Raw genomic sequence first — 13380 nt, 5'->3', positions numbered from 1 at the left:
TTCCTTCCTTCCTTCCTTCCTTCCTTCCTTCCTTCCTTCCTCCTTCCTTCCTTCCTTCCTTCCTTCCTTCCTTCCTTCCTTCCTTCCTTCCTTCCTTCCTTCCTTTCTTTCTTTCTTTCTTTCTTTCTTTCTTTCTTTCTTTCTTTCTTTCTTTCTTTCTTTCTTTCTTTCTTTCTTTCTTTCTTTCTTTCTTTCCTTTTCTTTTTCTCCCATAATGATCCCAAATGGTCAAAACTCATTATAATCACGGGGAGTATTGATAAACTAATAAGATTTAGTGGTTACTAACGGAAAAAGAAAGTCATAACATCTGAAAGAAGACATTATTATTTGTACTTTTAACTTTAAAACAATCTGGTTATTGTGACTAATTATTAACCAAGCAAACAATTGCTTTTTTTAAATTAGAAATCCTCAAAGATGCAAGTGATCCTTTTGAGCCTGTGTTTTCTCAGTGTCGTTGGGGCAGCACCAGTAAGTACACTTTAAGAAACTTCGGTGACTCCTGATTCCCTCTAGAATCCCAAACAAACCCCTCCTGTTATCATTTTTAGCCCATCACAGCCTGATTCCAACTTATTTTTCAAGCCTTAGCCAATACAATTCCTCTTTACACGATCTTCATTTGAGCCAAGCTCACCTTTTTTTGCTCTGATTCTCACAAATAATATTTCATCTCCCACAGGGTGCCCCATGCTTGGAAAGCTTGCCTTCCTCCCTTGCATCTCTTATGATATCTAGTTTTCTTTGGTATTCAGCTCAAGTTTCACCTCTACATAAAGTCTTTCTTGTGTGATGATTAAAAAGGTTCCAGAGACATAATTTCTGGGTAATCTAATCATTTCATTAATAAGGTCTGTATGTTATTAATAAAAGGATGGTCATTTGGCCCTCTCTTAGACCAAAGACAATCATGGTGGCAGGCTCACAGTTCATATACCCTTCCTGAGGGAGGCAAAATGAAGGGCTGAGAGTGAAATGATGTCACCCTTGGACAGAGGAACTGTTTCTATATGCACACCATGCCCAGCCTTGGGCTGTCCAGGAGTGGAGAATCTATGGCCTCAAAGCCAGGTATGGCCTTCTAAGTCCTTGGGTACAGCCTTTTGATTGAGTCCAAGTTACACAGAATAAATCCTTTTATTAAAGGGATTTGTTCTATGACATTTGAATTCAGTCAAAGGGCCACACGTGAAGACCTAGAGGGTCACATGTGACCTTGAAGCATTCCCTGCCCTTGATCTAGACAAAAGGATCTGTCTCCACCCAAACTTGATGAAATGAAATTCATATGACATTAGAGATTCCTTCTAGGGTTCATTGGGGTCAGATAGAGGAGAAATTTAACCCTTCTTTAATCTTCAGAGACTGAGGTCTTGAAAATAGAAAAGAAAGGGGGAACTCTGAATCCTTTCAATCATTAGTTATTAATAATCATTTCTCTCATTTGATTTACCCCAACTGCAATCACCACTCTAACAATGACTTTGTACACATATTTGTATACATATGCATGCTACTCCCCCACTCAAGGGGGAACCTTTGGAGGGCAGGGTTTGTTTTTTATTTTCACATTCCCAGGGCCTAGCATGTTCCTGGCACCTTTGCTGCTGTTCAGTCATTTCAGTCATACCCAACCCTTTGTGACCCTATTTGGGGGTTTTCTTAGCAAAAGTAATGGAGTGCTTTGTCATTTTCTTCCTAGTTCATTTTACAGATGAGAAAATTGAGGCAAATAGGATTGAATGACATGCTTCAAGTCATATAGCTGCTAAGTGTCGGAGACCAGATGTGAACTCAGTCTTCTTGACACCAGGCTTGCAACACTATCCACTGTGCCACCTAGTTGCCCTCGCTGGCACATAGTAGGCACTTAATAAATGATTATTGGCTAATTGATTATAAATATATGGCAACGACTATGTAGTTATCTCTTCCTAATAACTAGATTAGTAGAACTAACCAAGACTTATTCTCACATAACTAAAACATGTCACCAAGTTGACTTTTTAGGTTCACAAAAGCTCTGAAGAACCAATTCCAGAGCAAAATAGCTCAAATCGTCTTAAAAATTCTAATGACTAAGAACAATTTATAGAAGTCATAAGACAATGTCTCAGAGGAAATTCCATTTTTCAAACTTTTATTAAGCAACTGCTATACACAAAGGGCCATACTAAGTACTTAAGACGTAGACAAAACAACTCAGAAACCAGTCTTTGGGACAAAGACTCCTTTTTTCTCTCATGAATAAAAGGCAGGTACAACAGTGCATTTTTAGTATTTACTAAATGTCTAGATTTTAATTTTAATCTTCCAAGTCATTGAAAATTACATAAATTACAAAGGTATATTTGAACATAAGATGCAGAGAAGAAACCGAATCAATGCCATTTGTTTGTTGTCTATAATGTCCTATCAATACTGGCATCACGTTGCAGTCTTTCTCATCTTTATAGCAATTTTGCCTGTACCTAGAAGCAGCGCAGATTATTAGGAGTCTATAGTCCAGATTTTCTGACACATTTACAGGAGGCAGGGGAGGGGAAATCACAGTTTTCAGAGTATTAAAAAAAGATATAAAAAATTCCTTTCCAAAAAAAGGAATTACCTTTGTCGTACTATATACCTTGATTTTTGATTGAGATCACTTTTACTGGATGAGAAGGAATTTAGGTTTCCTTTATATAGCTTCTGTTTTTACCTTTCACACTTCTCTCTGAATCATTCCATGGAGGAGTCAGGATGTGACCAAATTACTCTGAAGTCTGCTGTGGCATACATTATTTTGTGCATTGTAGACATAGAACTAATTAGGTATTGTATGAAGGGGCGTTGACTGCTCAGTTAGGCGACTAGAGAGAGTCACCATTCCCTTACCACAGGCACCTAAATGTAGGGTTTAGGTGAGTAACACTTCTTGGTACCGTAGAATTGTCATGACATCTGGTCAATATGATATAAGTTTGGGGAAGTATATTCCTTAGAGCTCAAACTGTATTCCCAGGCAGTTATGGGGTGGGAGGGGCAGATCCAAAGTCAAGATCAATCAGAAACAGCCAATTCCATCAGTGCCTCATCAAACTCATTCATGGTCAGACCAGGACCTGCTGACCCAGCCTAGCACTGGGAGGATTAGGAAGGAGGAAAGAGAAGGGATTTTTAAAACTAAATAAATTTTAGGCTCTTTCTGAAAATGAAGGAGCTGGATGTTCTGAGGATGAAGCAGCTGCGAAGTGGAGTCACAGAAACTATTGGATGAGAAATGACTATTAAGTGTGTAGAGGAAGACTCCATGCGGAGGCATGTTCAGTCTGCTATTTTCTGAACAGATAACAATAGAGAAGTCTGTTGTCTTTCTGAATCACGCATCTAAGACGTAACAGAGTTTACCAAAACCGACGCCTATTACTGTACTCACTGCTGATGATACCTATAGGCACAAAGCATGCTTCCAAGAGAACCCTAGAGAGCATTGCCAAAGAGTATAAGGACACAAATTCCTCACTTCTGACCATTGAAGACATGGGAGGCAGAAGAGAAAAACTGATTTTGGAAGCAAACAGTTGGCTGTGTAAGAAGTTGCTGTCAAGAGGGCCAATTCTTGGTTCATACCAGTGGTGGGGAACCTGCATCCTTGAGGTCACATGTGGCCCTCTAAATCCCCAAGTGCGACCCTTTGACTAAATCCAAACTTTACAGAACAAATCCCTGATCTGTAGCCTTGAGGCTACAGGTTCCCCTCCCCTGTTCCATAGTGATAGAGCCTGATGATGAGAATAGAAAAAATAAACCTGTATGGCTACTGTTGCCTCTCTTCTCCACATGGCCCATAAAACCTCTTCCCCTCTTGCAGTGAAATCCCTAATTTCAGAGACGGAACTAAGGCATTACTCTAGGAGGCCATATTTTAGAAAATACAGATATAAAAAAGCTTTAGAATATCATACAACATTTAATTAAAATTTTTCCAACACATACACTCAGTAACTTAGCAAACACTGAGGCTAGGATTTATTTAGCAAATTAGGTTAAAATTGAAAGCTACCAGATCATTATCTGGTATCATTAATCATTATTATTATTAATCATTATTATCATTAAAAATAATGTCTATTATTATTATAACAGATAATTAATTTATTATAGCTAGATTAATTAATAATTAACATATTATTAAAAATGTCTATTAGTCACTTCAGTAACTATTTATCTATCCAAAATCTTCCTAATTACTTCTTGTAATCTTTCCACTTCATGAATTACAAAAATGATTTGAGATCTTGCTTCATGATGCTTCCCTCCTCTCCTCCCTCTTGTCAGGGTACCAAAATGACCAGTCCTGGAACTCCTTAGAAGACTACTCATTCTATGTTCTAAGATGCATATGTACCCTACCTCAAGCCTATGTCTACCCCGAAATACACCATTAGCAACCTTGTGAAGTTTTGGTTTTATATTTTTTAAAAAAGAAAAAGTAAAGAATAAGTAGGTTTAGAAGGCACTTTAAAAAAATTGCTTCATTTAACCTGTTGCTAAAGTTAAAATTCGTCAGAAAACTTTAAGGGGTTATGTGCTTGTTCCACTGACAAGAGAGTACAAAGGAGTCTGTTCAACTGCCTTAGGGAACTAGGAGAAGGAGAGAAAGCAGGTGGTAGCAGTAGAAAGCATGATAAAATGATGTTTCAAGTATTTGAATATAATTAATTTGATTTAAGTAACATATATCCTATTTTTAAACTTTTAGATTCAAAACACTACCGGAATTCAATAACTAAATTCAAAAGATTGTACTATAAAATTCTTCAATTAGAAAACCTCAACTCCAGAAACAATATAGAAGGAAGTGTGGTATAGGGGAAATAGTCTGTCTTGGAAATAAGGAGACGTCTGCTCTGATCTTCTCTTTCACATTAATTAATTGTGTGAACTTGACTAAATCACACACCCTCTAAGTTTCAGTTTTCTCAACTTTAAAAAGACCTATAAGCAACATTCCTACTAATTGCCCCTATTACTAAATTACTTTCTTATATTGGAACCTTACAAAAACACTATTGTCAAGATGATGGAATTCAATATGAATGTCCCTCTTGGAATCCATTCAAAGGATGTAGTCATTAAGGCAATTTCATGTACAATAGACAAAGCTTTGGTGAAATTGGAACATTTAAAATTGAATTAACATCAAATGATTGCAAATTTGTTAGTGGAAAATACATTGTTCTAAGATAATTAATCATATACCAAAAAGTTTTCTTTTGATACTGAATTAAATGTTAACATCACATTTTTTATTTTGCATTTAACAGTTCTAAAGAGCAGCATAACCAGACAAACAGATGGATAGATAAATAGATAGATACATAGATAGACAGATAGATACATAGATAGACAGATGGATAGATACATAGATACATAGATAGATACATAGATAGACAGATAGATACAGAGATAGATAGATACATACATAGAAACATAGACAGATGATAGATAGATAGATAGATAGATAGATAGATAGATAGATAGATAGATAGATAGATAGACAGATAGATAAGTAGGTAGACAGACAGACAGATAGATAAGTAGGTAGATAGACAGGCAGATGGATGGATAGAGAGTCTTACATAGATATATACACACATATGTATCTATATATGTGTACATATACAAACATTATATCATTAACATATTACAGTTATCTTGCAGTGATGCGTGAGTTGTTTTTTGTTGTGCTTTTTAAAGTGGGCTTATCACATGAAAAAATATGTTTACTTAACTAACATTAAGAAAGGAGATGTTCTCTGAATAAAGTATGATGATACAGAGGCTTATAAAATATTTTGATGCTTTTACAAATCATTGTGTCACCTGTTTGAAAACATTAATCTCTTTCCCACTATTATTTCCCTCTTTCAATTGTTCCAGTCATTGGAACACTAAGCAGAACTGTGTGGGAAGAATGAAGGTTAAATGGTAGTTTATTACATAAATTAGGGACAAAATTGCTTATCATTCTTTTTCATGGGTGATCTTTCTAAGCAGAGGATCTGCATATGTTTATCAGTTGCTTAAGAATGCAAACATTATTTACTGCATCAAACTACGTGATCTCTTATCCTAATGTTGAAAAACAATTTATGGAAAAATAACTTATTCAAGACAACTCAAGCACGTAAGAGTGCCTTAAAAGAAAATGGCATTAGTTAAGGTAAATTGAAAAACATTCCTACAGTCTTATTAAGGAAATAAAACTTCTTCTTATGGCCCCCTTCCTTTCCTTCCAATAATTTTGTAACTGTTTTCACAGGGATTTATGACAGTGGCACATAGTGGGGCAAAGGGGCTGCACAGACACCTTCTAAAGCTATATATAAACTCAATGTGGAAAACAAGTTTTGGTAGCCTGTGCTGGCAGTAACAGGAAAATGCAGTGGCCTTGTTAGCATCCTCCCTCTGGTGGTCACATCTGCTACCATCACTTAACAAAGCCAGAACTTTGCCGGAGATGAGTCAACCTGACTGCGAGGTGTGCTTTCTCTGAGTGTATCTTGCATCTCTTAGGAGGGAAAGTCAAACTTATATAAAGACAGAAAGAATTACTAAATTCATTTTCTGTTTTATGGGTTCAAACCGCAGGATCAGCCCAAGACAAAACTGCAGAGGTCGGCAGTTACACTAAGTGCCTCCCCTAATTCAGGACTTTGTTGCTTCCTTGGGAATCTTATCTAGGCTTTCAGAATCTTTACTCTGCTTCTTACTCTCCCTATGCTCCAGACCTTCTGCACTTATCAACATTTATTTATTGTTCTGTGTCCAAGTCCATCAAAGTACTTCTTTGGGATTTTGATGAGTCTGGTTCCTTTTGTTACCTTTCCCTGGTAACATGGGAGTTAAAAGAAAGACTTGCTTTAAATAGAACACTTTATTGCAAATATAATTGTATAGATTTTTAGTAGTGGTAAATTGAAAATTTTTTAAAAATTCTCTCAAATGAGAATTTTTGTGAAGCGCTTATCCTAGTTTCTGACACATAGTAGGTGTTTAACAAATGCTTATTCCTTCCTTCCTTTCCCCTTTTGGGGAGATGGCCTCCCTCCAATGAAGCAATGCAGGTAGCTGCCCCTTTTGCCTATAAGTAAAGTTTGGCATGTTGCCCAAAGAAATAGGAGTCATCATCAAAATTATATTTATATTCATTTCATCCTTCCTTGCAGTTCTATTGGCTGAAGATTGGCTAAGATTTAAAAATGCACAGAGCAAGTACTTGATAAGTTAAAAAATTTAAATAACAGGAATAAATGAATGAAAATAAGCAATGACTGAATAGTACTTAATGTTGCTTCTTTTTTGATATTTCTTTTTATTTCATGTCCCATGGTCAGGATCATCTTACAAGGAATCTCTCCCTTAAAAGAGAGAGATTGTGGGAAGCGGTTGATGCAAAGCTGGTCTAATCTCTCCTTGATCTGGGCATCTCTCTAAAACTCTTAATAAATTGCAGAGAAGCAATGGCAACATGCTTTGAATGTTCTTTGAAATCCTTTCTCCTGCCAATGGTAGCAACATGCCGATTGTTGAACTGTTGAAGAACACCAGAGCCTGTTTTGATTGTTTCTTGGCAACCTAGTTGGTAACATGCAGTATTGTGATGCCCTCAGCAAACATTGTCCAGACACACTGCATTCTTCTCTTACATCTTCACCTTTGCTCCTTTAGTTGTCCCAGCCTAGATTCCTACACATGCACTTCATGATGAAATGCAGTTTAGATCATATAAACTCTACTCCCTTCAAAGTAATATGAAAGAATGGGGAAAATTTCTGCTAAGGAAGAAACAAGGACATGACAGAGGAAGTCTCTCTGTCTGTCTGCCTGTCTCTGTCTCTCTGTCTCTACATGTGTCTTATGTCTCTGTGTCTCACCCTCCTCCCCTTTCCTGCCCACCCCCCTGATTTTCCAGGTCACATGTTCGGTGACAGAGCACTATTATTTTTTTTAGATTTGTCCCATGATTCATTAGTATAGGGAACTCTAGGGAAGGAAATTCCCCTTGACAGTGCCTAGCTAAGCCTACTCTGAAACTTGGCATCTTAGAGAGTTGCCTGGGACATTGAGAGGTTAAGTGACTTGCCCAAGGTAACACATGGCAATATAGCATTGAACTTGAATCCATTTCAGGCCAGCTTTGTCTCCTAAAGGAGTATTAATGGATAAATTAATCATAGGAAAACACATATGGTCAGCTCTAACAAGGAAACCCTAGCTGATTTGGATCTTTAGTTCATCAGTCTCTTCCCCATTCAAAACCTTCATTTCCATTCTACTTCAGGCACTTGCAGGAACAAACATCATTTAATAAACATTTAATTAATTAATTGATTTTATTATTCATTTGCTAACTAATTTTGTATTGCTTAATACTGGTCATGTTTCCAAATTTAATGCAGAATAATTTCTTGTTTTTGCAAATAATTTAGCAAAAAGAACGTAATAAAGACCATGTTCCAGTTCACCACTTTGCCAAGAGAAGTAAGCAAGAGATATCTTCTAAAGGAAATGTTATCCAGGAAAGTGACAAATCCCAAGATATTTCTGCTGGCAAACAAATGCTGATTAAAGACCAAGACACTGGTGGTAGCAAGACTTCCCACCATGACTTTAAGGATACCATTTATGCTGGGTTCACTGGAAATGCCAAAGCTGAACATGCAGAGAGTGTTAGCAAGGATCTACATGACCAAGAAGCACACAGTGTCATCCTCATTAACAAAAATATCCAACATGGTAGAAAATACGCAAGTGCTCCAAGATTCTGGGTAGTGGAGAAAGATACAGAAGAGAATAAAATTGGGAATTCCATATATAATAAACTTGAGGGAGCTAAGTATCCTGAAGACCAAGGTAAAGGAAATAAAGACATTGCTAATGACCAAAGAGATGTCCCAAACCAAAATATTCCAGTAGACCACAGAGTCATTAGTCATGTCCAATATTCCACTGATTACTCAAAACTGTCTCTAAAATATGTCAAGTTTCCATATGATTTTGAAGGCAGTGGTCAAGGTCAAGAGGACATTGATTTTTCTCCTTCCAGTAGAGAAATGTTGGTTCCTGAAACAGAAACCACAGATGGTTACACAAGTGTTCCAGACCCAGACAAAGCTAATGTCATTAGCAGCAACTCTAAACTCCTCAAAGGAAAGGAAGGCAATAATGAAGTTCCAGAAAATGGTGGAGATCCCACTGGAGGCATTGTTGGAATTGATGTCAGTAAAACACCAAGAAAAGAGAAAAACATTATTGATAATCAAATCATAAGAGGCAGTAATGCCATTGGAGGGAGTACAAATTATAAGGAACTTCCTGGAAATGAAGGCGATGGTTTTGATGCCAACACAGGAAATGCTTATCAAGAGAGTTTAGGAGTTCATCACTCTCAAGGATCCTTGAAAAAGCAAAGTATTATTGGACAAGATGCTAGGAAAGGGAGTAATGATATAAGAGAAGGCAAAGAAATTTCTAAACATGACAAAGATCATTCCAAGGCAGGTGTAGAAAGTTCTAAGAGAGACCAAAAGACCAAAAATGATAAGGAAAAGAAAATTAATAAAGGAAAAAGTCAAGGCTTACTTACTCCTTCTCATGGTCAGACCTACCCTTTAAAAGGAGAAAATGGAAGAAAAAATGAGGCACATCTTCACTATGGCTACAGTAAAGAGAGAAGTATCACACAATTCTCTAGTAGTAGCAGAAAAAATCATCATGCAGAGCATAGGAAATTCAGCTCTACCCCTGGACGGAAAAGATTCTGGGGTCCTATGAATTCTCACTCCAGTAAGAGGTTTAAACCCCTTAAAAGAAATGATAGTAGTGATTCATCTTCCAGTGACTCAAGTGACAGTGATAGTGATCAATCTAGTGAATATTTTCAAGGTGGTAGTGGGAATTAGTTACCCACTCTTTGGGGAGATTAGAGCCATCCGACAGTGAAGAAAATGATCAATTATTCGATTAGGACACTAGGTCTTCCTTCTCAGGGTAATTTCCAATACTATAATGACAAGCAGTAAGAGAATCTTTTCAAAGCTAACTATGGTTTGATTTTGATATTTTTGAAGAAGAAAGCCTAATATAAGATTGAATGGTTTGAGTACATAATATTTCACTTTTTTTTATTATTTGAGTAGGTCTTATAAAAGCAGAATTTTTAAAAATCTGTACATTAAAATTTACTTAAATTAAATACTTTATAAGGATGTTGGTTGTCGGTAGTGGTTCTTTATGTATATATTAGCAAGATTCCTTCTATTTATTATGCAGCCAGAATTTATGGCATTATTTAGGTTGAGCTAAGAGCTAAGAATGATTTATTATTTATTCAAGTTTTCTCTTCCTTCTGCCTCCAATAAAAGCAAACTTTCCTTCCTCTTTTTTCTTTAACGTTCATCCCACTTCTGTGACCTCTTCTGTGATCATTTCCTGGCACAATTTCTTTCATTTTCTTCTTCCCTCTGATCAGACTTCAAGACATAGAGAGAAACACTCTAAATTAAAAACTAAAACCCTGTCTTCAAACATCATTAAAGCAGAAAAAAGGAAAGAAGAGGAATGGGTAGGAATCAAAGACTATATTTTAGTCTGATGTTTTCTATAAATAAGAATTGGCATAAAAGACATTAAGTAAGACTATGCATGAAGGGAAAAAGAGATGTTCTTGTTTTCTAATGAGAAGAAGAGAAAGTAGATGGATCATTTAAAAGAGCCAGAAGTCTCCCACTGTAGTCAGCCAGCCAATTACCTAGTATTTATCAAATGCCTTCTTTGTGTCAGGCACTGTGTTTAGCATTAGAGATACAAAAAAGACAAAAAATAGCCCTGCTGTCAAGGAGCTCTCAACCTAATGAGGAGTATAATGTGCAAACAACTATGTACAGACAAGACATATATTGAATAAATTGGAGATAATCCCAGAGGGAAGGCATTCAATTTAAGGAAGACTGGGAAAGATTTCTGGCAGAAAGTTCACCTTCGTTGAACAATGAAGAAAGCCAGGAGGAATGGATGAGGAGGGAAAGCATTTCAGGCATAGAGAATAGCCAGTAAAAACACAAAGTCCAGTGAGTGATGGAGTGTCATGTGACAGGGACAGCAAGGAGGTCAGTGTCACTGGATGGCATTATGCAGAGGGGTATAAGATGAAGGAAGACTGAAAAGGGAGGAGGGGGCAGCTTCTGAAGAAACCAAAACGTATTTAATTCTTGCTAAAGTATTATGGGGGGAAAAGTTTTTTCAGCATATGGATTATATGTCAGGTACTACACCGATCAAAGTAGAGTCTTGCAGAGCAAGCTACTCAGAGAAACGTTGGCCATCATGGGTATCAAAAAGTCTAGAATTGCTCCTTAGCAACCTAAGGAGAGCCACAGCCTCAGGTCATGGTTCTGTGTAGTCAACATGTATATGTTTTTCAAGCATCATTCCTCCTTTCCGTCTCCATCTTTCTCAGTGGATATCCAAAGAACCAGGAGAGCCTGCCTCCAATTTGACCCAGAGTGATCTCCTTGTGGTCTCATTCCCTTATTCCATGAATTAATCAGCAAATCAATCTGTATAGTGCCATATCGACTGCATGTATTATTAATGTGAATGTGTTTTCTTTAAGTTTCAACTATGCCAAAAGTTGTTTACCTTGGATACCAAGAAAATCATCTTCGTTATTTTAAAGTGCTAGTGTTGGTATTTAAACTGGATAGTTATCAGATTGCATGCTGTCTTGGGGAGGGGCTACACGAACATTATGACAACTAATAAATAGTGAATAAACCCATTTATCCAAGCGGATAATAAACAGAAATCAGAGAAGTTATGTAGATAAGAATATACTAGATAGCATAGCAAAGAATGAGCTGTCCCACTGGGAGCGAACTATTTAAACTCAACCAAGAGATAGTCCCCACCATCCAAAGGGAAATTTTCAGATCTTTCTCATGCGGCAAGCTGGAAATCAGGCTCTAGGTTTTCAATATGTCTGCTTCTTTCCCAAGTCTTTCTGAAGACAGCATGTGTCCTCTCAAATCTGGAAGCCAGAATAAAAAACTCTTCTCTACCAAGCTCTCACCAACTCCCCACCTCATGTAAGCACAGAATATCAAGTGATCATTTTCTTCACCGTTGAGGAGAATCTTATACAAATACAGCAATCTTGAGCTCAAAATTATATAAACGTATATGTATATATTTGTGTGTGTGCGTGTGTATAAATAAAATACGATATGCCTTGCCTCCAAAAAAATATAGTGTAGCTAATCAAAGAATAGAAAATATTCTCCTCTTTAATCTGATACGTTTTCACATGAAAGATAATTAATTCAACAAACACTTATCAAGCTCCAAGATACAAATATGTAATTGGTCTTTTAGACATGCCCACAGGACACAGTGATTCAAAGGACTTGGGGGTAAGTACACACAGTGGGTGACCAAAATGGGCTGGCCTAGGGATGACTAAATCTGGCACCTCCTCCTTTTCCCTTTGGGTAAAGGAACTTGTGGGTAGAAGAAGCTGGGAGCCAAGAAGGAGAAAGTGTAGACAATAATGCAAATGAGAGATGCAAGTGTGGGTACAAACGGCAGAGTTACTAAGTGGTTGTGGTGATTCCTGAGCCAGTGCAATGAATGACTAAGTGAAATAGCATTTATATACACATATGTATATAAATATACTTGTAACATATATAATATTATATATTATAATAGTATATACAATATATAATTATATATAATGTATTCTATATTACAATATAGTATATATTATATGTAGCAATCTGTTATGTATATAGCACTATATATTATATTATGTGTACTTTTATGTATTAATATGTGCTAAGTGCTTTGCTAAGCTCTGGAGATAAGAATAGAAAGTTGAGATGGTCTCTACTGACACAAGGCTCATTAATAGGGATAGAAAACACATGTAGGAGGGTTCAACTGTAAATCTGATGAAAAGTTCCTATGGTCTTTAGAGGAGGTGGCAAAGCAGATGGTTAGACATCTTCTGGATTCAAGTCTTACCTCTCACATAAATTGACTATGTGATCTTGGGCAAGTCATATACACCTGTCTTTGAACCAGGAAACTGTGTAAAACTATGAATTGTAAAAGAGATGCCAATAACAGGTATAGCTTTAAAGAAAAATCATGAATGGCAGAAAGACACGGTCAAGTTGGCCTTGGATATATCTGACCTTACTTCTTGTGTCAGAATCCTGCTAGCTGTGTAATCACAAGCAAATAATTTAATTTCTTAGGAGCTCACTCTCCTGATATGTAAAATAGGGACAATATCTATCTTGCAGAGTTGTCATGAGAAAAATATTT

General features: G+C 36.7%; 1 protein-coding gene across 1 annotated transcript; it reads left to right on the top strand.

Annotated features, from left to right (window-relative positions):
- Positions 1-420: 420 nt before the first annotated feature.
- MEPE (matrix extracellular phosphoglycoprotein) lies at positions 421-9953 on the top strand. Its single transcript, XM_072625679.1, has 2 exons — positions 421-474; positions 8481-9953. Exons 1-2 carry the CDS (start codon positions 421-423, stop codon positions 9951-9953), a joined length of 1527 nt encoding a protein of 508 aa, XP_072481780.1.
- The last annotated feature ends 3427 nt before the right edge of the window (positions 9954-13380 follow it).

The sequence above is a fragment of the Notamacropus eugenii genome, chromosome 7 (assembly GCF_028372415.1).
Source record: "Notamacropus eugenii isolate mMacEug1 chromosome 7, mMacEug1.pri_v2, whole genome shotgun sequence".
NCBI classification, from domain to species: Eukaryota; Metazoa; Chordata; class Mammalia; order Diprotodontia; family Macropodidae; genus Notamacropus; species Notamacropus eugenii.
Note: the sequence above shows the minus strand (reverse complement) of the source record. Positions and strands in the feature narration are given on the sequence as shown.